This window comes from Ylistrum balloti, unplaced genomic scaffold (assembly GCF_031769215.1).
Source record: "Ylistrum balloti isolate Yb309-2 unplaced genomic scaffold, AGI_CSIRO_Ybal_v1 Utg369800, whole genome shotgun sequence".
Lineage (NCBI taxonomy): Eukaryota > Metazoa > Mollusca > Bivalvia > Pectinida > Pectinidae > Ylistrum > Ylistrum balloti.
Window position 1 is genome coordinate 472365 of NW_026781978.1, and position 27562 is coordinate 499926.

Sequence of the window (27562 nt, forward strand, 5' to 3'; positions counted from 1 at the left end):
AATGTTAAATCCATGTTTTTTGCCATCCATAAAAAGGAATATTTGTTCACAAAGTTCTGTAGATGATGAAGCGCAGATTTTATGAAATAACGGTGTCATTTTTCATTTTTACAATCATTCAAGAAATAATTTTATAGATATCCACCATATTTTCTCATAATCGTGTTTATAGCCGTTCACATTATTACAGAATGGTAAGGTGTTATTCACATGTGTATCTTTTGTAGGTGGGAAATACTGCTGGTGGACTTTTAGTCCCCGAAGTTTGCCTTAACCTGCATGTTACATTTCAATTCATTAGAATTGTAGCACTGTTCAGAGTATCCGCATGTATATGACGTTCTTCTCAAATTATCAGACATGTGAAAACAAGGAAGTGTATTGAATTATGGGGCTAGTGCACCCAGCAATCAAGATTTTGACCTATCTTTCGATCACTTTGGATTTTCCTCAGGCGCCTCGTAGGCTTCAAAATTAAGGCCCTTGGGATCACTAAAAAATCCAAGGACAAAACAGCAGTGTGCTGCAATTGAATTCATACTTTGGATCAACTGAATCTAACTCAAAATTTATATTAAAATGTGATATTCACTTGCGTATCTTTTGTCCAATCTAAGAAAAGATATTTGCCCCACTACATTACAGTGACGTGTTAAGGTAAATTTGATACAACTGGGTATACTAAAACAAAGACAAACAACACTGTCCGTAAAAACATCATAGATAGTGTCAAATGCCCAAGTAGAATACTATAAAAGTTCCTACATTGACATTGGTGGGTTATTCTAAGGTTTTTGGGTATTGTTTCCCATCGCAGTGTACTTCTGTTGAAGCTATGCCATATCATTAACGTGCTTATCAACAAACTTTTTATTCCTTGCTAAAATTTGCACGAGGCAAAACACGTTCAAAGCATTAATGCATTAGTCTACTAACAGAAAGATAACACTGGTATCAACTGTAGTCTCTTTCTAATTGCCTGGAAATACCAAAGACATTAAACGTTTACAAGCATAAGATATTTGAGCAAAAGCATACACATAAAAGAATCCTGTTCGTATCATTTTATCCTAACTTTTATTATTCAGTAAATGGTCATTATTATGCATTAGCGTCGATAGGAATATATAATAGTGACAGAAAATAGTGTTACATCACTCATACATCTATACAATTTGCAACAATTAGACAAATCAACACAGAAATGTAACCACATATATCACTTTTATTGTCTGATAGTTACAAAGATGGTTGTGTCTAATCAACAAAGATATACACCAAATTATTGTTGAATTACTAGTCTCTGCAAGGGATGTAGATCACAAAACTGTTTCCCCACCAACAAGATATGAAATTATGTAAGCCCTGCTTGAACGGCATATATTCCAACATAGCACTCGTTAGATCTCCATTAATGACAAGAAGTTGGACTTAAACATTCTGTAGATAAAAGCAAATTACTGGAATTGTTGGAAGTCTTACTTTTATTATAGATATTTCTAATTCCTTAATTCATCATTAAGCAGACATGTGCTTAATTAGCTGAAGATAGGATAAATCTTTCTTTAAGTAACCATCCTGAAACTTTATGATTAATGTGAAGTATTTTAGAGATTAATGTTTTATCTAAAAAAAATATCAGAGGAAAGCATTTGAATTTTGAATTATTCTAATATTTACAGAAATAAATGTTAATGTCATAGTTAAAACATTGTACATCTTACAAGTTCCCCAGGGAACGTGTATGTACTGGAAATACCTTTTCAACATTTTCCTCTTTTTGTCGCGGGTTGGGAAGGAGGAAGTTATGGGGTATCAGTTAACTGTTATGATACGATCGAGAGTCAAAATGTCATAGATCTGAATAATAAGGAGAGCAAGCCACAAAATGTCGACAACGTGGCATCTCACTAATTCCAATGTACCAGCATATGAATTAACATATCAAAACTTATTTCGATATTATGCAGGTTTAGGAAAATTATGGGGAAGTTTAACGGTTGTCATGGTATTCTCATTGGGAAACATTATATTTACTTTTGCAATATGAAGCTGGATGTGTCTGATGCTCGTTAGCAAATATAGTGGTTCCATCGTTGTTTACATATTCTCATTTGGAAACTTGACATAGCGTACTTGAATTGACCATGGGTGTAGTTGAAAAAGCAAAAGAAGCTTACCCTTTCAGGACACATGGTCTCCTATTGCTTTTTCATGACTCTAAGTAAAAATATTTCTCTTAGTCATAGTTTCATCGAATTTAGATTCTGTTGATATGTCGGTATTTATTTCGTTGCTTTCATATATATTTGGTACATTATTTTTTACATTATTAACTAATCATCCACAATATTGAAAAATGCACAAATTATCTGGTTTTGAATGTCATGTAAAAGCGTTTAAGATTATAAATATGATTTGGAAGATTTTCTAAGTCAATGATCATCAGGCCTTGATGGAAAGTCTAAAGGTTTGTTTTATGGCAGTTACAGTTTCCTTGTGAAATAAGGAGGACGTAACAAAGAAACTTAAGACGACAGAATTATGCATATTATGGCGACAGTCTGTTACATTTAACAATGGTAATTGGTAATGGCGTGTATGTAGCTCATAAAAAGATAGTCCGAGGTGAGGTAGGTCTTCTGACGTTATCTTAAAAGTAACTATCATCTTTTGATGTCCTTAAAACGGAAGTCAGTGTTGACGATATAGTTAGTGTGGCATTTACCGCGAACGAGGACGGAAATCAACGAATATCTTCGGTTGTGAAAGGGCACCATAAGATGTCTTGTCACAATCGCCATGTCCAGGATTGCTTCTAGATGTTTTAGTCATGTCTGGAGCGTCTTAGTGTATGCACATTATGTAACTACATGGAGACTTTTCCCTTAGTGACTAAAGATAAAACGTTGATTTATCATTGGACCGAGCACTTTTTTATGCGATCGAAGCAAACATTCAGTTCACGGCGCCCTTGCCATCAACTTTGAATTTGGCTTCTTCTAAACCTACTAAAATTGAAACAATTGGATCTAACGACAGACTCATAGGGCCTGAATCGCACAACACTTGAACATTTAAGGATGATATCTATTTATACCAGACCTTCATTTACTCCAAAATATTTCTCCTTTGATATCATATATAATATCTAGTTCTTGAGTATGACAGAATATTTATATTTTTCATGAGTGCGATAGACATTTATAATGATATTTAACCTAAACCTATTATCTTTTCCTATTATTTTTTAAAGGAAAAACTTTTTAACCCTAACATAAAGCTAAGCGAGTGAACAAAACGTTCGGGAAATGTTAGCACTTAGTTTGACGTCAGATATTTGACATTTCACTTATTGCTGAACTGAATTCGGTCCCACAATTCTACTTAGACAGCGGGTCAGACTGACTCAATATTTATACATAATTATCGCCTTCATCAAAGATGCTTCTTAACATATATGGGGAAATAATAGCATTGCCAAAGAAAAAGAATCTGAAAGATTAAAGTGTGTTTCCAGGTAGTGCAGACAGACCATTAAATTATATTGATTTCCCATAGAGCATAGAGATGGGCAAGGTCTTAACATAAATGGACAGAATGCTTGGCTAGGTTGCTTAGGTATTTCTATGGAGTATAACACTGGAAGTATTGAGATTTTGCATGAATTATCACCTCAAACCACAGATTTTGAATTCGTTATTTCCTACTTGATAGACAACTTTCCCAGACTTTTAGGATCCTAAATTAATATTTCAGCTTGATTGGCTAATTCCGTGCAAATTGCAAAAATTAAAGCACAGTGACCCCACTTTTTTATCATGGAAAGTATCCTCAAAAATTACACTATCTAAACATGAAGTATTTTTAAAGAGTCAAATACTAGAAGATGGTCTAATAAAGTTTTTTGGAATATTTTCATTTTTTGTTGATATGCGGTTTAAAGTTCATTAAATCAATTTAAAACTATGCATTTCCACATAATTTATTTCTTAATATTCTGAAGTATCATGCCATGTAAGAAAAGGCGAAAATAACAGAGGCTGTCTATTATTAACGAAATAAGGAGAATAGTATGTGAAATTGAATCATTATTATTTCTGATACACATATTCTACTATGCCTGAAAGAGTAGCACGGCAACATTTTCTTTCGTCTATTTTCTTAAATCAAACCTTTTAAAAAATCCTCATTAGGAAACAGTTTAATACTGGATTTATTTTTTTTAAATTACTCTACAGAGGAGTACATGTACATCCTTAGTGCTGGATTCGTTTTATTTACACGGAAAAGGATTAAATGAAGTGTGTTCTCGAAATGACTCTAACAACACTGTAGGTTATCAAGGATTGAAAACATATATATCACTACCTATTTACATAAAAAAAAATAATTGAACATTTGTCTTTTTAATGTAGAATGAAGTTGAATTCACTGGAGGAATATATCCATATATGGATCACTGCCTATTTACATTAAAATAATTGAACATTTGTCTTTATAATGTAGAATGAAGTTGAATTCACTGGAGGAATATGTCTAAAACACATTCACGGGCTTATAACGTAGCATACGCCACATCATTATAAAACACATAAACAGAGGCCAGACATTTATATATCAGTGGATTTCCTTTTTCATAATGAAAAAATTAATATCAAAAATTTAAAATGTGATTTTTTTTCAAAACTTGCATAGTAGCACGATCAATATTAATTTATAAGTCACGATTTATCATACATAATATCACAATTATTAGGAATGCTATAACATTCTATAATAATAAAAATTATTTGATGACAGTTGGTGTATTATTCCGTTTACAATGATTTCCCATAGAGCTCAATGAGAAATAACACTGTACTATTGCGATATATTGATATGATTTAACAAGACTGCATTCCAACTGTAATCGTATACCAGAGGGCTGTTACTTTTATAACACAATAAAAAGCTGTACTTTATCAATCAGATATACCACAGAAACAGATCAACAATAGCATGACATATTTATTTGCGGTACAAATACGATATAAGTATCCGTTTCAATAAATTACTTCTCTGCAATATTGTCTATTTTTTCACAGGATCAATTTTAAATTTGTTGAAATTGAAATTAATCAATTTAGGTTTCCGGAATTTTGCGGTATGTGTTGAATGCGTGGTCCAGTATGATCGTTACAATGCCTGTGTTGTCTGCAATCACACCAGTAAATATGATATACTGGCGGCAAGTGGCTACCTAATCTTGTTAGTATTGTTTAAACCTTTCCCAGTGTACTTTAAAGGAAAAAACAACGAAATCGGCGGATTCAAAACAGACCATGTGCGGGTTTGTGGTGTATGTAGGCGTGGTTTGGCGTGTAACTTTGTGACATCAGAGGGAAGACTACAATGACTAGAGTGATGGAAGGTAGATAACTCGTACAAGATTTAAAACATTCAAGACTTGCTTATCTACAGCGGATAAGCATGTGTTCATACAATTTTGACAAACAGTATACAATACCTGTACAGTGAGTATACAACAGGGTTAACGAGAAAGAGTTAAAAGCCTTCACAAATTATCAACAGATTCAAGTCACCAAACGGTCATTATATTTAAAACCAATATTTGTACTTTTATGTTTACACATTAAAAGTGCGTATAGCATCAACTCAGTATATCTGGAAACGTTCCACAGGCCCCCTGATGAATCTGTTCCTCCTTGGGATAATATCTCTGATTCAATTGAACTTTCTTTAATATGGGTGTATACCTGATATAAGTATAACTGTTGATTTCAATGCAACCCTATTAAATGGTAAAAACCAATCTCTTCACCTTCGTAACTTATTAACCACTTACTTACAAGCTTACCTAGGGCGTTGTCAATCCTTCTTACTTCACTGAATCGTCTTCCTCCCTACACAGTTTGTGTAAGTGATCCATCCTTAACTGACAACTGTTATGTCGGTGAGAATTTCCTAGCCCTATTAGATATTTATTTTCCTGTGTACAGGAGTCGTAACATACCATAACATATCCATCCATGTTTCAAACGTAATATTTGGCTGTACGACCTCGGGATCCTTGACAGTTACAGATGCAACTTTCTAAAATCGACTGGGATAGCACTTTAGAAAGTAATGACATGGAACAAAAGTACGACCAAATTACTGACATCATTCTTAAGACAGCGAGCGAAAGTATTCCTAATAAGACTATAATTATATATTTACATTTTGCTCTGTGGTCACCCATTATGTCTATATTAATCCGGACTGCATTCACAGTATTGTAGATGCAGTTCAGAGAGTGCGCATTAATAATTTTTCTGTGGTAGGCTAAAAACAAATAGTATCGATCCATCCTTAACTGACAACTGTTATGTCGGTGAGAATTTCCTAGCCCTATTAGATATTTATTTTCCTGTGTACAGGAGTCGTAACATACCATAACATATCCATAAATGAATCAAACGAAAAATTTGTCAGTACAAACTCTGGATCCTTGACAGTTACAGATGCAACTTTCTAAAATCGACTGGGATAGCACTTTAGAAAGTAATGACATGGAACAAAAGTACGACCAAATTACTGAATCATTCTTAAGACAGCGGGCTATAAAGTATTCCTAATAAGACTATAATTATATATTTACATTTTGCTCTGTGGTCACCCATTATGTCTATATTAATCCGGACTGCATTCACAGTATTGTAGATGCAGTTCAGAGAGTGCGCATTAATAATTTTTCTGTGGTAGGCTAAAAACAAATAGTATCGAATACCTGAATGATCAAGGATTTCAGGCTAGACACATCATGTTCATGAGCTCCCATAAATCTGAAAGTTCGCTTCGGTCCTATAACCGCACAGTTTCGACAACACAGAAAAACTCACTCAGTGCATCGTTGTCTACCCTGACACTTCCAGTTACCGATCACACAGCGAGAGTTTCGCGATCCCCAGTTACCGATCACGCAGCGACAGTTTCGAGATCCCCACTAGCAGTTTCCTCACAAACCGTGTGTTTCATCAGAGTCCCTTTCTGCAAGCGATAATCCTGTTCCTTTAAACTCACTCAGACAAAACATGAATGTAAATGTCCAAACCAATACGGCTATACCAAGTTTCTTCGCCGGCTCATCATTTTCAGGCTGTTCGTTCACTTTTAACTCGAAGTGACGTGACGCCGCCATATTTTCTGAATGAATTGACCGGCACGGTAGGCCTACGGTTTACACCTGCGTAGTGAAATTCTAATTCTCTGGATATAAGTACTGATATTAAATAGTAATTGTTGAAAGTGTTAAACATATTCATTTATTATTTTATCAATCTGTCATTGTTTTACTGTTGTTTTTCCACGCACTATTTTTTGTCGTTGTCAATATGGCTGTTCCATCAACAACGCAACACTAACGATTGAGCGGGAAATTTGAATTTCAATTATTTCTAAAAATAAAAAAAAAATGACAAAAATGTAAATATAACCATTGAACGTCTGTCAGATTGCATTTATTGTCAATATGAATGCAATCTGGGTGCCAGATTGCATTCATATTGACAATAAATGCAATCTGACAGACGTTCAATGGTTAAATAGCTGTCTCCTGCATGACTGAACAACGCCCTAAAGAAGATGATACATACGAGAAAGAACTTACATCGGAAAGCTAACTAGTTCAATAAAATTTACATCTGGTCTAAATTTAGTAAATACAGAAATACACCCAAAAACGCTATTCGTAAATCCAAATGAGAGTCTATTAACAAACTCTGTTATCAACTTAACTGTAGTAATAATACTAGTGCTAAGGGATAGTGGAAGATAATAAACTCTACAAAAAAAAGTGACAACGACATTTTACTCTTCCGTTATTTCTGAAGAGGGCTGATGTCTCACTCTATTTTTTTAAAACAAAAATTCATCCTTTTCAAGTCACTAACGTCCCATATCTCTATTATTGTTGGGAGAATGATAGAAAGATGTGTGTATCGATGTGCTTACAACTATTCAATTTAACTTCTACTAACTCTTGTCAGTCAGGTTTGAATTCCGGTGATTGCACTACAAATCAACTCCTATCCATTTCTAACGATATTTGCTCCGCTCTTGATATTGAATAGTACAACAAAACTTTATGTCAGAATCAATTATTAGAAAATCTACAGCTTAAAGCAGCTTTATGTCTTGGACAACTTAACTCACCAAGTACGACAGACTGTGACTTTGAATCAGGTTGGGGACATCTCGTTGTCCAAAAGGGAAAACATCAGATTTCATAACCTCGTTCCTGGTCAGTGTCCTTTTTACTTATCTAACGTACTTCCTGCTCGATATTCTAATTTATATTGTATAACACAAGCATGTCTTAATCTTTATCTTTATGTATTTGTTACTCAAAACGTTTTGATAAGGTCATTCCCTTCAAGCACTTGGTAATTTACTCTTGTCCACAATACCTGTGTGACACGACACGTTTTCTGACTGCTATATTGCTGTTACATAACATGGGCTTCTTAGGGCGTCATATCATACATTGGTCTGACAAGACAATTTCAGAGTAGAGCGGTCATATTTAATTACTGTTTGTAATTGCATCTGTATTTGCAGTTTGTATAATATAGTGATTAGTAAAACATATAAAGCCCCAGTAGACTTATCGTTATTGGATTATATTGCAATCAGTTTATGTTCCAGAAATGCTGCCATGAACCCACAGCATCACCGAAGTCCAGACCTGTCTTCACTTTCGTCTTTCTCTACACTTGCAATATATAACTTACACCTGAAATATTGGCTATGTTCTAAGAATATTAGGAGACAGAGTTACATAAGTACTATGTTCTAGTTCCTGAATCCTTTCATATTACATAATATATGTACCACTGCGATATACGATAACAAAAACATACAGAAGTAAAGTAAAAATTTGTGAAATATGAATTAATGTTATATACTATCTTCAAATCTAGCACTCGGTCACTGTCTAAAAGTGTCGCCCACACGTTCCCTTTACAACAAAACGCTTCACCAGCAGTATCTTGTAACATGCATAAAACATTTACAAACTTATTATTGATTATCCAATCTAAAAAAGGAGTTCCTTTATATCAAATTACAAACAAACGGCCCATGATAAAGTACTTTCATTTATATTGGGTTTTTATGGCCTCTTTTTCTGGCAAAACATTTAAAGTTTAAAAGATCTACGGACAACATTACATTTTTGGAAAAATCAATATTGCAAAACAGGCTTAACTTTGCTTTCTGAAGGACTTCGACAATTTTTTTAATGATTTATTTGTCTGAAATGTTGCATGCTGACAAATTAGGTTTTCAGCATAAAGGAAAACGGATCAGGAGTTGCCGAATCAAATGTACGATCTCCGTGGCCTACCACCGAAGACCAGGAAGTCTTCCGTTACCCATACAACATACCAGTGCCCTATAAACGTGATATAACATAAAATCAATATGGACCAGAATAGTTTTTTCTTTTTATATCCCGTTAGATTTCCAATGACGACATGAGTTTTGTAGTTTACTGATAATATTACCTGCCGTCCAATGTGCTGGCTGTTAGTTTATATTTATGGTCTAGATGTTTGTTTTGGAGTTATCGGGACCTGAGGCGTCACATTACGTGTACCTTAAATGTGACCAATACGGAGTCGATATGTCTAATACATTTAAATATGTATCACCTTAGAGTTATCTTAATTTTCATGTCCATGAAGTTATTCGTTGAACAGCATTAAGATACCGCTGGTCGAGACCTCCGCCAGCCATTGCGTTGTATCGAGAAATTGATCTATTTACTTTTAATTGTATCAATCACAGGTGTTGCATTTTGGGTTTAAATTTTGTATTTAATGTGTGTACACTTAGTGTAACTACTAACCTCAAAGCAGCCATTAAATGCAATGTCTACCTTGCTCCCGAGATGGTGGAACGCTCACTCGCAGTCGGTAAACCAGGCCCATGAAGCGTTTGACCTCAATCGATGCAAAATTCAAACTACTGAAGTTAGATCACGGGTTTTATAATATTTGAAGTCTAAAACAATATTTGCTAATGAAGACCTCATCAAATCAAGTAGAAATTGGCATTCTACCGGACAAACTTGGTAAAATCTCAGATCGAAATTCTGCAAACCTATCATGGAAAAATAACGATAAAAGGTCTCGATCGTATTAAATCCGGCGGGAATCTGAGCTACGTCCTATGGACACGTAACCGTCACGTAGTCTGTGCCAGCGTCGCTTGGCTGACCTATGGACGGTGACGGGCGTTTTCCTTCGTCTTACAGTGGACCAAATTTATCGGACTCTAAGTGTCCCCTTTTCTGCCTTTAAGTTTGTGTATACTTTCACTTTGACTTTCATCATGTCTGTGTTACTGATGTGGCCATATCACCTATCAGATGGTATGCACTTCTATTACAGCTCAATACCTATATGTGTTTATCCATTTAGTATCACCTTCCGTATAACTTGAATTAAGTTATGCATTTAAGCCTGATGCTCATCTATACCGAGTTATATATGTTTCTACTGTTATACATACATGTACATGTAGATGTTTTTTTTTATTGTAGTAATATATCACATTCCCAAATATCTATACCTCTACTGATATTATATACAAAATAAATCAATTTCTAATATGTAACAAGTGCATTCCGATAATTGCAATGCCATTATGATAAATATAATTTATTTATAAGATCTTATGTAATTACTGAGTTGTATACACGCAACCAACCCATTGTATATTGTATTTTAAAATAGAACAATTAGAAAATTAACAAATATTTCTGAAATGGTTCATGGTGGTATGACATACAAGCAAGTAGCTGTATGTTTTAATGTCAGTAGACCTCGAAAGACTACAGAGAGAGAGGACGGAGTTCTATGTAGACAGTCAATGTTTGTCCCATTCTCCACTGTCAACAGGCTCAGAGGACAGTGGAATGTCAGACGATTGAACAATAGGCGATTTCGTCAGGCCAGTAAAACGTCTTTTGTTAACTGGAAAGCAAGAATACAATGGGCACATGATCACTGGACATAGAATATCGTTCGATACTCAGTTGTTCCGCATTTCGATGGCCAATCCTAATGAATGATAATACCAAAATACACAAAGCCCGTCTAGTGCAAGATCATCTTAAGCACGAAGTGAAAGAGACGCTCCTTTGGCATGCGATGTTACCAAACATGAACCCAATTGATAATATGCAGAACTATCTCGGACAAAAAGTCGCCAATGTATGGAAACTAAAATGCCAAACCATCAGAGAGAATCAGGGGCTGTTTTGATTCAGCAGTAGCAGACAATTACTCAGAAGAAGTTTCAGCGTGTTGGTTTACCTGATATTGACTTTTGGTAACCTGATGACATATCTGTTAATAACAGTAAATGTCTGTCTTTTTTCATTCAATCATTGAGCTAGTGCACCTCCCTGTCTAGATTCTTAATTATCTTCCTATTACTATGATTTCCCGTATTCGTCTTCTAGACTTCAAATTTTAGACCCTTAGCACCACTGACGGATCTTAAAAGGACAAAACAGCTGTATTTCCTGGAATAATTTCCTGAAGTTTACTTCATTGCGTGGCCCTACTGTATCGAACTATAAATTATCAAACGATGCTATTCACTTATGTGTAATGTAAAATCTTGAGATAGCAGGTGGTAGACACTGCTGGTGGACTTTGAGGATTTGCCGTTTCATGCATGCCACGTTTTGATTCCTTCGAATAATGGCACGGTTCAGAGTATACACACGTACTTGACGCTGTTCTAGAATTATCTTATTTATGAAAATTACGGAATCAAATGATGAAAAGATATCCTATCAATTAGGCTTAAGATTCGGCGATAAAGAAACTATTTGTGATTGCGTTCAAATTTTTTATTTTTTTTTTTTACGTTTTTGATAAGGTATTCCCTTTAAGCAATATGTAATTATTATTGCTTGTAACAGTCTTGTTGTCCAAAGTTCCCGTGTGACACGACAAGTGTTCTGACAGATATATTCTAGTGATAGTTAATATGGTACATCTTATGATACTCCATAGGGCGTTGTATTGTATACAAGTCGGACAAGACAATTTCAGAGTAGAGCGGCCATATTTAATTAACTTTTGTAATTGCATCTGTATTTGCAATTTGTATAATATAATGACTAGTAAAACATGTAAAGCCCCAGTAGACTTATTGTTATTGGATTATATTGCAATCAGTGTATGTTCCAAAAATACAGTCAGGAACTCTCAGTATTATCCAAATCTTAACCCTTGCTCCCTTTCTCTTTCTGCTTTAGCTACACCTACAATATATAACTAATACCAGAAATATTGTCATTACTGTTCCATTGTTGAACTAAGAGGAGACATCAGTGTTATGTACTTGTTTCTGAACCCTTCATTTTTTGTATAATGTATCTACCACTCTGATATACGATAATAAATAAAGTTTGATATAAGTATATATAACCAGGGTTTTTGCATGTCCTTGCCTTGGAAGGACATAGATCTATAAGATTGTACAAAAGACACACAAGTGAAAATATCATCTTTTAATACAAATCTAGATACAATAGAACAATGAAATAAACTGCATTATAACATCATAAATAACTCATTTAACTTACATTCAACCATCCACAATGTCATCCTTCCAATCCGTCATTTATCCATCCCCTTCACCCAACCTTCCACCATGCCATCTCTACCATCCACATTCATCCATCCCATTTAACCAACCAGCCACCATGCCATCCCTACCATCCACATTCATCCCATTCACCCAACCATCCACCATACCATTCCTACCATCCACATTCATCCATCCCATTCACCCAACCATCCACCATGCCATCCCTACCATCCACATTCATCCATCCCATTCACCCAACCATCCACCATGCCATCCCTACCATCCACATTCATCCATCCCATTTAACCAACCATCCACCATGCCATCCCTACCATCCACATTCATCCATCCCATTTAACCAACCATCCACCATGCCATCCCTACCATCCACATTCATCCATCCCATTTAACCAACCATCCACAATGTCATCCTTCCCATCCGTCATTCATCCATCCCATTCACCCAACCTTCCACCTTGCCATCCCTACCATCCACATTAATCCATCCCATTTAACCAACCATCCACCTTGCCATCCCTACCATCCACATTCATCCATAATAATCCTACATACATACCAAAATACGGACGGAAGAACAAAAATATATGTGAATTCACTTCTTTGAGCAGTTTCTTGAAGCGTAAAACGATTACCACATGTAAAAGGTTGACTTCATCAGTATAAAAACACTCATACTGAATACAAATCTCGACAAATATCAAAGCATTTATTATATACAATGTAGGTGTGATTTAAGCACTTTTTCCACGAGAAATTATGTAACCATATTGTAACAGGCTTATACAGCCCTATATATATATAAACCCTATATTAAGCATAAAAACAATACTTTCTGTCTTTTTGTAACACTACTGGCAGTTCATACTTTAGTTTATCCCAAAACCAACGTCTGTCAGATTTATTTCCACTGGGAGAAAATACTTTCCTATCATTTAATCTCGTTTTCCATGGGTCCTGATTTAGGATTTCCATAACACTATCGTGATATTTGATGTAAATTATCCTTCCTTCGCTAAAGTCTAGAATTTCTGCTCTCTGACACTCAAACGCGCACCAGCCATGTTGCTCGTACCCGTCTGACAGGAGGATAATTATCCGCTTGCTCCGCTCAAGGCTTTTTATTGTTTCATCTCCCCTGTCGGTTCCTACAGGTAAATCACGTATGGGAATGAACATTTTATAAGTAGGCTCAAGTTTGGCGGCCAGTTTCATCAATACCCATTGTCTAATATGTATATTTTCGTCATCAAAAGACACATAAACATCATAGTCTGTTTCAGCCTCTCTGTCAACGATATATTTATCACGAGGATGAAACCCAAAGTATTTAAACAGCACAACCTTTGTTTCGTATGGACAACGTTTCGCCCACACCACTACAATGGTAACAACAACCAACAATATACCAAATCCTATCGCTAGTCCTATAGCTAAATATTTTGAACAATTAAGGAGATCATTCGATACTTCCGTGATAAGGTACTGTTCTTCATTGAATGTGCATTTCATGTCACGTCCAAAGGTGAATACAGGTGACCGTTTTATCCAGCCCCCCATCCAAATCATATCACAATCACAGACGAAAGGGTTATTACTTAAATTTGTCATTTCAAAGACTATCTTCTGCATCGTGTTAGGTAGAGATTTAAGATTATTGTTTTTTAGATCCATAAATTTTAAATTTGGCGTCTCACGGATTGCTAATGGTTCTATCGTTTGTAGTCCATTCCCTTGCAAGTCAAGCGTCTGGATCTTTTCTGTGTACTTCCGCCATGTTACCTCGGTGATGCTGTTGAAGCTAACATTCAAAACGTAAGTATAGTTAGTCGGTAAAGGAGGCAATGTTTGAGGCATTGACTTTAACCCTTGTCCGCTGCAATCGACTGTCAAAATTTGATTTTCTGGCTGTTGCTGACAAATGCAATGTTCAGGGCAATCCATTGTGACATTGCACACCAAATCATTTAATCGTGGTACATAAAGCATCAGCTCATTATGGAGTTGATATGGTGTTTCACACGGAAGGTTGATTGGGTCATTCGGTATGTGCAGAAAGAATGAACTTTGAAATCTACTCACGATGTTATGCACGTAACAATCACATTTCCATGGATTGTCTCGGAGATCCATGTTGTACGTAATGAGATCGACGCTAACATCGCCTTGTGGATGGTATTGGAGCAGGTATTCATCTCTCCAATCGGTCAAATTGTTATATCTCATGTCGACAATAGTGAGGAACGGTTCCCTTAGATCATATGTCCATCCCATGTTGTTACTGAAGCGTGAAATACTGTTATTTCGAATATCGAAAAACCTGATACTATTCAATACGTATGGCCATGGCTCCATTTCATGAAGGTCGTTATTCTGCAAGTAAACGTGATTTAAATACGTCAATCTATCGCGTCCAAAGACTGAGGTGTCTATGTGACGTATTGAGTTGTAGGAGAGGTCCAACACTTCTAGAAATATCAAATTATCAAATACACCTTCAACAAGGGTGGTTAACTTGTTATAACTCAAATCCAGTTTCGTCAGTCTTGGAAAGCAAGAAAATGTCTTTTTTCCAATAGTGTTTATATTATTATTAGTCAAAGAAATCAGACCGAGATAATAAAACTTACACAAATCTGAAATCCTGAACGACGCTTCGGTGAGTGATTCTATATCATTGTCCTTTGCGGAAAGAGTATGTGTGCCCGCGGAACAATTGTCCAGGACCGTAACGTTCAAGTAGGTGAGTGATTGGTTGTTGATAGTATGTTGCTGGTCAGAGTAACAAGCTAGCATGCAACATGACATGTGTGTTTGTACGATCAATAAACTTATACAACGACAAATCTTCCCACAAATCGTCATCCTTGATATCTTCGTGTATACCCAACTGAAAGATAGAATAGATTTACTTGATCTGTAGCATTAAACAAGCACCATTATACAGACTTTAAGATTCAGTCAACTCTTCCGTATAACCCAGTTGTAAATACAAATAAAAAAGTTAACAAACCACGTTTAGATTTTTTTTAATTACTTCATGTATTGTTTAATTGTTGCGGTCGTTTCATTATTCTAAAGTATACACAATCTAATAGATAGGATTTCGTACGCTCATTATTTGAAAGTAATAGATATAAGAGAGTTGAACTACATGTTTTATTACAGGAACAAATTTTCACACGGACAGCATGCTTATACATGTCCATTCATCTTTGCAAATATAATATATTTGATTTGGTATCATGGTAAAGATTGATATGCAGTCTCATGTGCTTTAACAAAACGCATTACGTAGATATATTGATTTGTGTTACTCAGGTGAACTTAACAAGTAACGGTCAACATCGTGAAAATTAATAAAGAGAACATTTCTCGATCTCTTTCATTCAGGTTTACATTATCAGTTAGGTCTATATGAAATCAAAATAATTCAATAGATATATATTACTTATGTAATAACGTCAACACGGTTAAAGAACATTTCTGATAAATAAATATTGTATTATAATGTCGCACAAGGTTGTCTAGCTAATAGCTAGAATAGCAACCTAAACAGGCGATACCATAGAAAGTGAATTTATAAGGCTACTTACCACTGAGCGGATATCATTCAAACTTGTCGATCAGAAACATGCAACTTGCGTATTCTAAACAGGTCTGCCACAGCTGTATACGAGAAAGTTTATATATATGAATTTAACATTCTATCGACACCTGACCAGGAAGTTTCAAGTATAGGGAAATACCTATTTTATGTTTACATATTACTTCAGTAGGGTCACGCTAGATATATACACAGAATCTTATTTATATTTGTATAGGGTACAGGTAAACTTGAACATGTACCCCAGTTACATAGATAAGATTCAGCTACATTATTCACTTGCAGATAAGGCTCCTTACATGCATGTCCGCATTCCTCTATCGTTCTAGCAGCACACTAACTTATTTCATCGCCAAAAATAAACTGGGCCATAATCTATGTAAATAACGATAACATTGGTCCCTTTGTCCAACTCTTATAATATAATTAAAGGCTTCACACAAAGTTTTATCTAAATTTGTTCACATTTACTCAGGTTACAGTGTTCACAAGGTCCTTATTAACGATACTGCATTTTGTAAATTACAATGAGATTGGTCCATTGTCGAACGCCTTATTAATAAATGGCCGCATCAATAGAATGAAATGTAGATACAGATACGGCAAATCAAGATGTTGTGTCCTCTTAGGTCTAATAGTGTATAATAATAAAATGAATACAATCTTTTCTCTCTATCAAAATCAAACAACCACGTAGGCGTGGTAGGCTGAAATTGATTGATTGATTTCCCGTCTCCGTGAACCCTCCCGTGTCCGGGTATCGTCTCACCGACGAGCGAGTTCTGGTGACGTAAAATTTCAATATAGAGGAATGAATGATGGAATTGCCAGTTGACAATATGACTGCTGACATCACTATGGAACAAATTGTCTCTTTCTTAGCTTACTAACGTGGAACAATCTATTTGTTGGTTGGTTGACAGGTTTTTCGTCTCCATGACTCCTCTCGTGTCCGGGTATCGTCTCACCGACGAACATCAGTGTTCTGGCGACTGTTGGTTGGTTGACAGGTTTTTCGTCTCACCGACGAACATCAGTGTTCTGGCGACTCCTCTCGACTCCTTGTCCGGGTATCGTCTCACCCGAACATCAACGTCAGTGACTCCTCTCGTGTCCGGGTATCGTCTCACCGACCAACGTCAGTGTTCTGGCGACGCAAGGGGGCGACCTGCACCCCTCTCAGTTGGGTTGAAACCGTCTGTAGCGGCGATCGTTTGATTATACTAGTTTTGGTAGACGGCCTCGGAGCCTAATAATGCCTTATTCTAATTCCAGTAGTTGAAACATGTCCAGAAGCAGAAAGGAAGAGTTGGGGGTCTGTCTAAATTTGGTATGTGTTAGGGTAATTTTGAAGTCCGTCTAATGCCTTAGAAATAATTATATAGTCTGACACCATCCCTGGAACCCCAGACCGGCGTCATCACACCTCCTGTTTCACGAAAAGCCACAGAGGGACCTTGAGCCTGCGAGAGTGGACAAGCCTTACGCTGGCCACCGTTTAAGGTCCCATCCGCCGGTACTATAGTTAGTGGTTAAATCGGTACAGGCGAACTTATAATTAACACTTGTTTTTTTGTCCCGTCTTGATGAACACTTTTCCAATCATATTGTCTATTATCACCTTACGAATGTGTGTTGCTTTCTGCGATTCCACTCCGTCATACATCTGTTCACTATAACGACTTTTTTATAATGATATATGTGATTTGTGTGAATGTGCTGATATATAATTGTTATTATTGGTATCGGCATGATAAGTTATGTTGAGGTAGAATGTGTTATGATATGCTGATATTTTTAAGATAAATTGAAGATTTAGAAAAGAGAGAGATCCCTTACGCATGCACGGGTAGCACGTTCAGGGAGCAATGTATTAATTTTTGTACATAAAGAGGAATTCAGTTGTCTAATCTAACCTATATACTATTATATACATCCTGCGGTTTGTGAAGAAGTATTTCTATTTATATAGGGTGTGAGATGGGGTAGGTGAGGGGGCGGGGGGTGGGGGGTGGGGTAGGGTGTGAGATGGGGTAGATGAGGGGGCGGGGTAGGGTGTGAGATGGGGTAGGTGAGGGGGCGGGGGTTGGGGGGGGTAGATGAGGGGGCGGGGTAGGGTGTGAGATGGGGTAGGTGAGGGGGCGGGGTAGGGTGTGAGATGGGGTAGGTGAGGGGCGGGGAAGGGTGTGAGATGGGGTAGGTGAGGGGGAGGGGAAGGGAGAGAGATTGGGGTAGGTGAGGGGACGGAGTAGGGTGTGAGATGGGGTAGGTGAGGGGACGGGGTAGGGTGTGAGATGGGGTAGGTGAGGGGGCGGGGTAGGGTGTGAGATGGGGTGGGGGGCGGGGTAGGGTGTGAGATGGGGTAGGTGATGGGGCGGGGTAAGGTGTGAGATGGGGTAGGTGAGGGGCGGGGTAGGGTGTGAGATGGGGTAGGTGAGGGGACGGGGTAGGGTGTGAGATGGGGTAGGTGAGGGGCGGGGTAGGGTGTGAGATGGGGTAGGTGAGGGGGCGGGGTAGGGTGTGAGATGGGGTAGGTGATGGGGGGGGTTAGGGTGTGAGATGGTGTAGGTGAGGGGGCTGGGTAGAGCGAGGATGGGTTCTTGTATGGTGTTTAGTTGGTTTGCATGTTTGTGTGTTGTATGTATATACTGGACGTAGATCATTAAATGTGGAGTTTCTTTGTGTATTTTTCTTCCTATTTAGTCGTTTGTTTAACAAATACTTGAAATGGTGTGTTTACGTGTGGGTGTTGTTTACTAATGTGAACAGTTTCGGCATCGAGCTTTTCGCTAGGAACCCCCGCGGGACACCACTGCCTTCGCTGTATGTGTAGGTTACTTTACAAATGTGAATATTGGGGCTGGGGATCACATACCTCATGAGGTGTCATTATGCACCCATGAATAAGAGGATCAGTAGTAATCCTCTCAGGTGCAATCTCTCTGGGTATCCTATCTATTGTGTATATTGTTGGTGTATGTTTCTGATGTGTGGGAGTTGTCTCCCTACGACCTTTCTGTTTACCGTTTATATTTTGTTTTAGTAGTCAATTTTCCTTAGAAATTCAACGAGCATTCTATGCACTAGTCTTTCATTTTCATGTGACGTCAAAACTTGGCTGATGGATGTGTAATGGATTTTAATTCTTTTCAATTCGGCGATGAGATATTTCTTTCCTGATAGAATCTATTGCAATATAGAAAAATGTGTTCTACGGTTCAGTTTTACAATGCGTACATATTCTAGTGACATATTTTTAACCATTATAGGCCTACTGATATTACTTTTTAATTTCGTGATTCCTAACCTCAGTTTTGATATTATCTTCTAATTTATGTTTCGTCCTAAAGCTTTGGATTAGTATCAGGTTTATCTATATTTTGCCTTAGGTTGTTCAGAGACGTACACATACGTCTCTGGGTTGTTTGATCTTTCCAAATTTTTCCACGTTTCTGACCATTTATGATTGTTTTGTTGATTGATAATAAAACACACTTCTGTCTTATAAGATAATTTCACCTTACATTCTTATGTAATTTTCTGAAGAGCTTTTTTGATTAGATCATCAGCTATTTTATTTCCAGGTATTGACATGTGATGGTACAAAATTTACCAAAATACCCTCGGTTGTTTGAACTTTTTAACTAGGGTCAATATGGAGTTAATTATATAAGTTCTTTCACTTTTCTAGTCTGTATTGATTGTAATTAAGATTATTTGTAAGGTTTCAGAAAACATTTACTCCTTGTAAATACACAAGCCTTAGCTCAATTTTCTCCCAATTCATCAATTCTGATAATTTGTTTACAGATCATCACTTATTTTGTCAATTCTGAGAATTTCATTAGGGGTCCATTCTTTGGTTTCAGTTCTCTTTCTGTAGCTTTTACTTCGTTTTCCATTTTATTTTTATAATATTTTTACACTATACAGTCATGTCATAATCATCCTGATTCACATGTCTCATTGTGGACAGCTCATCACTGGAACTGTTGTCAAGTTTAAAAATCATCGAAACAGCAAGATTAAGATACGATTTCATGACATCCTTAATACAAGAACTACTTAAAGACCGGACATGGCGTTATGAACAAAGGTTAGTTTTGACTTGTCATATATCAGGCTAATAAGAATCATAGCGGATATTAACCATCATCTTTTATTGAATCACTTCCCTATACAGAAGTCTCTAAATATCACATCTAATATCTCCTCAGATGTTATTTTGCCTGTAATTTTGCCAATTTCCCTGGCTGCATTTTGCAGGTTGTAAGCAGCGATGACTACATCATCTGATAGTTGCTGGTACTGTTTGAGGTGGCCAACACAAGCCTGAATGTGCTGTCTGTGGCGGGTCTGAGTGAGACTAGGGGATCCAGCCAGAGGGTTTCCGCACCTGTAACAAATTCAGTTATGTCAGTGTAATGTCATGTATTTCAAATTAGACGATATAGAAAGTGGATCAAGGCAAAAGCAGTGTCGCCACACCTGAGGTCGTTGCTCAGAGTTTATTTAGAGATATAAAGGCTATTTATATTGGTTTTAAGATATCAAAAGGACAGTAACTGAAACAGAGAACTGATGGCTATAGACATATTGAAGCATCAAATTAATATTCTTATGGATTAAAAATGCTTTTAAATGATTTTAAGATGTTATATTATTGTTTTGTTTTGGTCCCAATCTGAGTTCTCTTCTGGAAACTGGTTACATAAAATGACTCTTGAGAAATGGGCTGCTGTGATAAAATTTTCAATGTTTGATTGCTTACCTTTGTGCCACTTTTGTCTCCAGTATTTTCACAAAGTCATCCAACCCTTCACCACTTTCACATGAAATCATGCAAGAAGTCAATTCACATCCATCCATTATTGTTTTTAGCTTCATAAAGTCATCTTTTGAAAGCCGATCTATTTTGTTGAATACCAGAATATAATTGTCTAGTGTATTCACATAATTATTTTCAATTTGATTTTCAACATCAGATATCGGTGAGATGCCAAGGTCAGAGATATGATGAAAGACAAGTGATGACAGTTCCATTCCAGCATTGTGATTAAAATTAGAGTCCATCATTAAAACTTTGATATCAGCCTGTTGAGCCCTGGAAAAAAAACCAAAAAAAAACAAAAAAGAATACTTCATGTTCCATCCATCATATCAGTCTGGTCTATGCCTATCATGAAATTTTCATTCCTTCTGCAAAACTACGCTTACATTTGAACTATTTCATCAGCTTAAGATCAACGCCTTGACTGAATTTTATTGTTACAAGCATTTTAAAAAAAGGAAACACTTGATAACTCATCACTGAAATTACTTTAACAGAAATTCGCAGACTGATTTGTTTGATTATACAGACCTTTGAAGAGCCCTTTTGACCCCTTCCATTTCCACGGTGTCCTGTGTCTCCCTCAGACCTGCTGTGTCACTAAGAAGCACAGGATATCCTCCAATATTGACCCCAGTCTCCACCACATCTCTTGTGGTGCCTGCTAGTGGGGACACAATGGCAGCTGGTCGCTGGCCTGTAGATATATAATAAATTGCATGCGTACATACAGGTATATCCTAAATTATGCCAGTCCTTCAACAATGGCTTCACTTTAAATAACAAGAAACTTACTGATCGTGTTAATTGTACACATTGGTATACTCATCAGAATCGGAAATCAACAACACCACAGACATTCTACAACTGAACGGATTATTTTCTTACAACAAAAACAACAGGCACAGCTTTCCACCAAGGTGTATGATTATTTTCATTTATCTATTATGAATTTTTCATTTCTGGGTAATGCTGCAGTTGATTTAATATCCAACAGCTCATTTCCAATATCATGACAGCTGACACACACTCCCAACACAAGGTTTCCAGGGATGCAGACTGGTTGTTATAGATGATCCTATCATAAAGTATTCTCCTTCTGCGATATTATGTTGGACATGTTTGATGGCTGTTTCGTTGTTGTTTACTTTGTTCTCACTATGGGCATGGCCTTATTTATATGAATTAACGTAGATCTACGGGGCAGATGTCGTCAATGAAGCAGAAAACGTTTACAGTTTCAGAACATATGGTCATATTCATCTTGAACTTTTTCCAGAGTCTATGTGTTGATATTTTGTTCGTTTGTTGCCATAATTTCATCGAATTTGAATTTGAATTTTTTTTCTTTATTTTTGTCATGAATATGTACCAATAACTAGAATCTACTTCTGAAATGATTAATATTTTCATTAATCTACACATTTTTCTTAATTCATTTGGTAATTTTGCGAAGCATATACATCTTATCTATTACAAGTATATTTTTTATCCGAGATGCATATACCATTAAAACATTGTTTTAAATATTTTATTTGCATCAAAACAATCTTGATATTTGAGGATTGTTTTTCAAATGTTTTCACGCATATTGAACACTGCTACCTTCAACCACAATAAATATTTTTTTATATAATTGATAGTAATTGATAAAACCAAATGATGTGGATGGTATGCTAACTTGGCTTATATAATACTAAAGGGAACATCTGTTGAGCAACATTAATGAAAGAAATACACAAAACGAGAGGCCTAAACTTCTATAAAGCACTGTAATAACAGTAGAAGTAGCGGGGAAAATGAATAATTATTAAAATGGATTTTTTACCAACCTGAAAAATAACAATACTTGTACAAGATCATGAAAGAAACATTTCCAGTATGTTTAAGCTAAATCCTTGTGGTGAAAATAGAAAATTCTAAGTCAGGCATTGCTCGGGAAAACCATGATTGTGCATTGTGTAACAAAATTACCTCCATGGATGTAATGTCACAACATCCGACGAGTTCAAATAGTAACAACAATTTGTCAGCATCCATTCTTCATCACCCCAATTAATTTTCAGCTTAAGGACACTGGCTAACGAGGAAAAGTTTACAAGGTGTTTTCTAAGATGATGACAACTGCAGCCAAATTCCTTCATTAATGGTATTGGAAAAATTACAATATTTGGTCAAGACTATCTTGGAATCAATTCCAGGCACGGTGAGCTCAATGTTTTGGGTGAAACTTGAGAAAAAGTTTGAAATACAAATGTCGGTGTTGTTCTGAAAATCATTGATGGTACAATCATGTTATAAAGTCATGACTATCATTTCAAACTTCCGACAAGGCAGAAAAAATACTAATTAAACACTCCAACTTTATATGCAGTTTCTTTGTTTAAATATGACAAGAAGCCTAATCTTTTCAATAGTAAGTTCATCAAAAATATAGATTTTAAATTGAAGTATATTCTTCTCTACACAGATTTACTAATATTACCAGAAACCTTTAAATGACTACTCTGACTTCTGAATTCATCCATGATAAAGATACACCGGAAGTAAAAAGCAACTATCAACAATACCACTACATTCGAGACAGATTTTAGAACAGTGTTTATGATATTGATACATGTATGTAGAGAGTTGAGAATATGCACCTTCTGTGTCTTTATCAATTTCCACACAATATTGACAGAGAGTTGAGAAAACTACTTTTCTTTACAGGCCGTTTGCTAACAATATCTTATACATATTTTATTGTTTTACAACCAATCAAAAATTAGAGTAGTATTTATTGTAAATATAGCATATGTAGATAAGTACAAGTTTACATGTACGGAGGTAGATCTAGGACAGGTAAATTGACAAAAAGGTTATCTCTAGGGTTCTTGAATTATTTGATCCCTAAAGTAATATTCAGACTTTGATTTGCTGATCTGAAAAAAAGACGACAAGAAAATACCAACATGTCAACACAATAATAATCCAAACTCAAATTCATGACACTAGGGGAAAATGTGAACAAAAGAAAGATTTACATGGAGACTTGTGGGAAAGAGCAAGGAAAATAAGACCACTTGAAAATAAGACAATAAAATGTAGAGACTTACAAACAGAGTTAAGAAGACTGCTCTTTCCAACATTAGGTTCTCCAACAATAGCTACTTGCACTCCTGATCGTAAAATCTCGCCTTGACGTTTGTCCCTCAAGTGATCCTCTAATTCACTCAGAAGTTGTTCAACACCAATATGTACTGGAAAAATAAATAATGAAAATATTCCTGACTCTAAAACTTAAACATTTATAATTTTAAAAAGACCATTCAGCAAAAAATGTCCCTTCCATTAAACAAAATATGAAGTTCCAGTGACTGGAAGTGTAGGAGATTGGATCCAGACAAACTTTTTCTATGATGTTGACTAGAGGTCAAAATGTAGGTCAGAGTGATTAACTTTTTATATGTGATACACCGTCTCACCAAGGTGAGGCCATATCCCTAGTATGAAGTTCCAATGACAAGTGCACATACCTAGTGTAGCACTTCTGGCAAAAAGTAATATCTTTATTTGTGCTACATACATTTAACCGTATAAATTTTTGGTGTTTCATGGGGGAAAAAATAGGTATACTGCAATACTTGGAAATATCCAAGTGGAAACCATAAAACTTCTTATATTCTAGACATTAGCTAACTTGTTTACCATTCTATAACATCATGGAAAAGCACCATACCTTGATTAACGACGTGATCTTCTATGTTGTCATCCTCAGCAAAGTCTATGTATGCTTCTAGATTAGCAGTATACTGCACAGTAATTATATAACATATTAATACAGATTTTCATTTCAGATTCAAGCAGATTTCTTTTCCTTTTTTTCGTTACTCGTGGAAAGAGTTGAAACTGTCGGTTTATCTGTATATATCTGAGTGTCTGAACTTGATTTAACATCCATTAGAATATCTGGCAGTTCTAATTTACAGAATAAGAGAACAGACATGTTTCAGATTCTGGAAAAGCAATCAATGATGTCATTACTACCTTTCTTTCAATATGATACTGATGTGTCAAATATGATACTGATGTGTTAAATATGATACTGATGTGTTAAATATGATACTGATGTGTTAAATATGATACTGATGTGTCAAGTATGATACTGATGTATCAAAAATGTTTGCAAGAAACTGTCTATATCATAATCACATGTTAGGAATCAGACTATAGATACAGACTAATTTACTATAGCCAACACCTTTATGATTTGTTTTCTCCATGATGTGTACAGCCTGCTGAGTTCTCCATCCATTTGTCTGAGAGCTTGTTTTCTCTGAGCTTCTGTTTCGGCATGTATCAAATCTCCTAGTCCTTCTACTTCTGTCAGGTCCAGCTTACCATTGGCAAAAGCTCTTGAAAAAGTGAGACAAAAACATGGAATTTATTCAATGATCAGTTTCACTAAGTGCATGCTGTATAATATTTAAAGTGTAGAGGCTACTGTTGTTTCCATGGTTATAGACAAACCATGAAAAATAAAAGCAAAAAACAAGACCTTAAAGAAAAGAATTATATCATTATGCGCTATCAATGAAAGGTTTTAACCATAAAAGTAGGATGTCTTAAGTTCAAACTCTAACATACCTACTAAGTGCTCGTATAATTGTTTGAGAATTACAATAAGAACACTTTTATTTTATTTCCTTCCTTCTTTGGAACTTGGAGACTTTGGAGCATCTCAAAGTTCTTATTGTAACAAAAACAGATACACAAAGATCATTTTTCTGGAAGGTCTTGATGAATATATCTTGTATTATACAAAATTTTCCACAGAAAGTCTTCAGACCGTTTAGTGAACTCTCCAGCCTCTGCATGCCGAACACCCTCCAAACTGCCGAGGACATTAGCCATCTCTGTGATGACTGCTTGGCCTCCATGGACATGGTATTCAGTACAATCTTCACCAGTAAAACTGTCTGGACCTGTTGTAACCAAGAACAGCATCAAGTTACAAAAGACTCTTTAACTTTACATTTGAACAAAACAAAACAGAAATATATATATATATAAATAAAAATGATTTTTGACAAAAGAAGAAAGACGTTACATTTTGCACTAGCGCTTTCACTGTATTAAATCTTCAGGTGCATAGTAACTGTACATTTTTATTTATAATTTACTCGCATCTCGTCAAATCAAGTTTTTTTTATATATATATATATAATAAAAAAACAAAACAAAAAAACAAAAAAAAACAAAACAAAAAATAAAAAGATAAACTTTTCAGTCAAAGATGAAACAATTGAAAGAAATTAACTTCAGTGTGTAATAATACACTTTAAATCAGTTAAGAATTAAGTAACTTTTATTTTGTTTTGTTTCAAGTGACATTTTTTATCATGGCAATGAAAAAAAATGGTAGCATTCACAGTCTTATATCTATTCAGTATTGCATGTTAATTGTTACATCTAAAAGAAGTGTTCCTCCAGAGTTCTGACCTCCTGGATTTGAGCCCATTTCGTGCCATTACATGTCCCGTCTCCTTTACTACATTTGGCACCAAACAAAAAGATATGTCAAAGTATATGTACAATGTAGATAATTGTTTGGTTTTTTTTTGTTTTTGTCTAGAACATGATGGTCCTTACTTTGAGCTCCTGACTAACTGTTGCATTCTTTCCCTTCCTTTACATTCAGATAACAAAGGGAATCTCCGATATTGTTTTGCTATAATTTTCAGACATCACTATACATGCACATACATGACATTACACAAGTTTATTCACCGAAATGAAGTAAAAATGTAACAATAACATAGTGATAATCATTGCGTATCCTTACCATTTAACCATATACACATATTAGAAGTTTACTCAATTCAGACTGAGAGGCAATACCCTACATACATCTGTATTGTACATGTGTGTCCTAATTGCACACTATACAAGTGTATCTTACCTGGAAACCAAATCACAAGGCCTTTGTCTATTGGTTCGAAAGTAACTGGGTTGAATAATTTCCTTAGGTGTGCAAATCTAGGTCTTGGTAGTTCTTCTGTCTTGCAAAGCATTTTAAGAGAACTGGCAGATCTTGGCCCAGACACTCGGATGACTGCAACTCCACATTTCCCATGTCCAGATGACAATGCAAATATTGTATCAAAATGATGAAACTCAGAAAATGAGCAGGATGTCCGATAATGGCCACATGAAAGTTTATATCTCGCTGAATAAAAGCATTGTGTGTAGGTATGAAGGGGCCGTGCAACTATTTTACACATAACGCTAATTTGAAACTTCATTTTAATACGTATTATGTTTAGTTCATGTTAACGTATCGGTTCAAGTTTACCACATGTGAACAATAACAACGTGATACTCTCCATCTTCTCAACAAAATTATTTTCACATGATAGCCGTTTGTCAACAATTTACAATGTCGTATAAACATGTGCTCTTTGGCTGAA

The 27562-nt window shown here is 35.8% G+C and overlaps 2 protein-coding genes across 2 annotated transcripts; both read right to left on the minus strand.

The window, feature by feature from the left end:
- Nucleotides 1–13485: 13485 nt before the first annotated feature.
- LOC132544528 (protein slit-like) lies at nucleotides 13486–15537 on the minus strand. Its single transcript, XM_060208138.1, has one exon. It carries the CDS (start codon nucleotides 15535–15537, stop codon nucleotides 13486–13488), a length of 2052 nt encoding a protein of 683 aa, XP_060064121.1.
- Nucleotides 15538–20434: 4897 nt separating this feature from the next.
- LOC132544513 (tRNA modification GTPase GTPBP3, mitochondrial-like) lies at nucleotides 20435–27531 on the minus strand. The gene is made up of 8 exons (XM_060208117.1): nucleotides 27055–27531; nucleotides 25942–26077; nucleotides 25354–25507; nucleotides 24832–24904; nucleotides 24209–24352; nucleotides 21642–21807; nucleotides 21051–21383; nucleotides 20435–20675 (listed from the first exon to the last, which is right to left on the minus strand). Exons 1-8 carry the CDS (start codon nucleotides 27395–27397, stop codon nucleotides 20447–20449), a joined length of 1578 nt encoding a protein of 525 aa, XP_060064100.1. The 5' UTR covers nucleotides 27398–27531; the 3' UTR covers nucleotides 20435–20446.
- Between the last annotated feature and the right edge of the window lie 31 nt (nucleotides 27532–27562).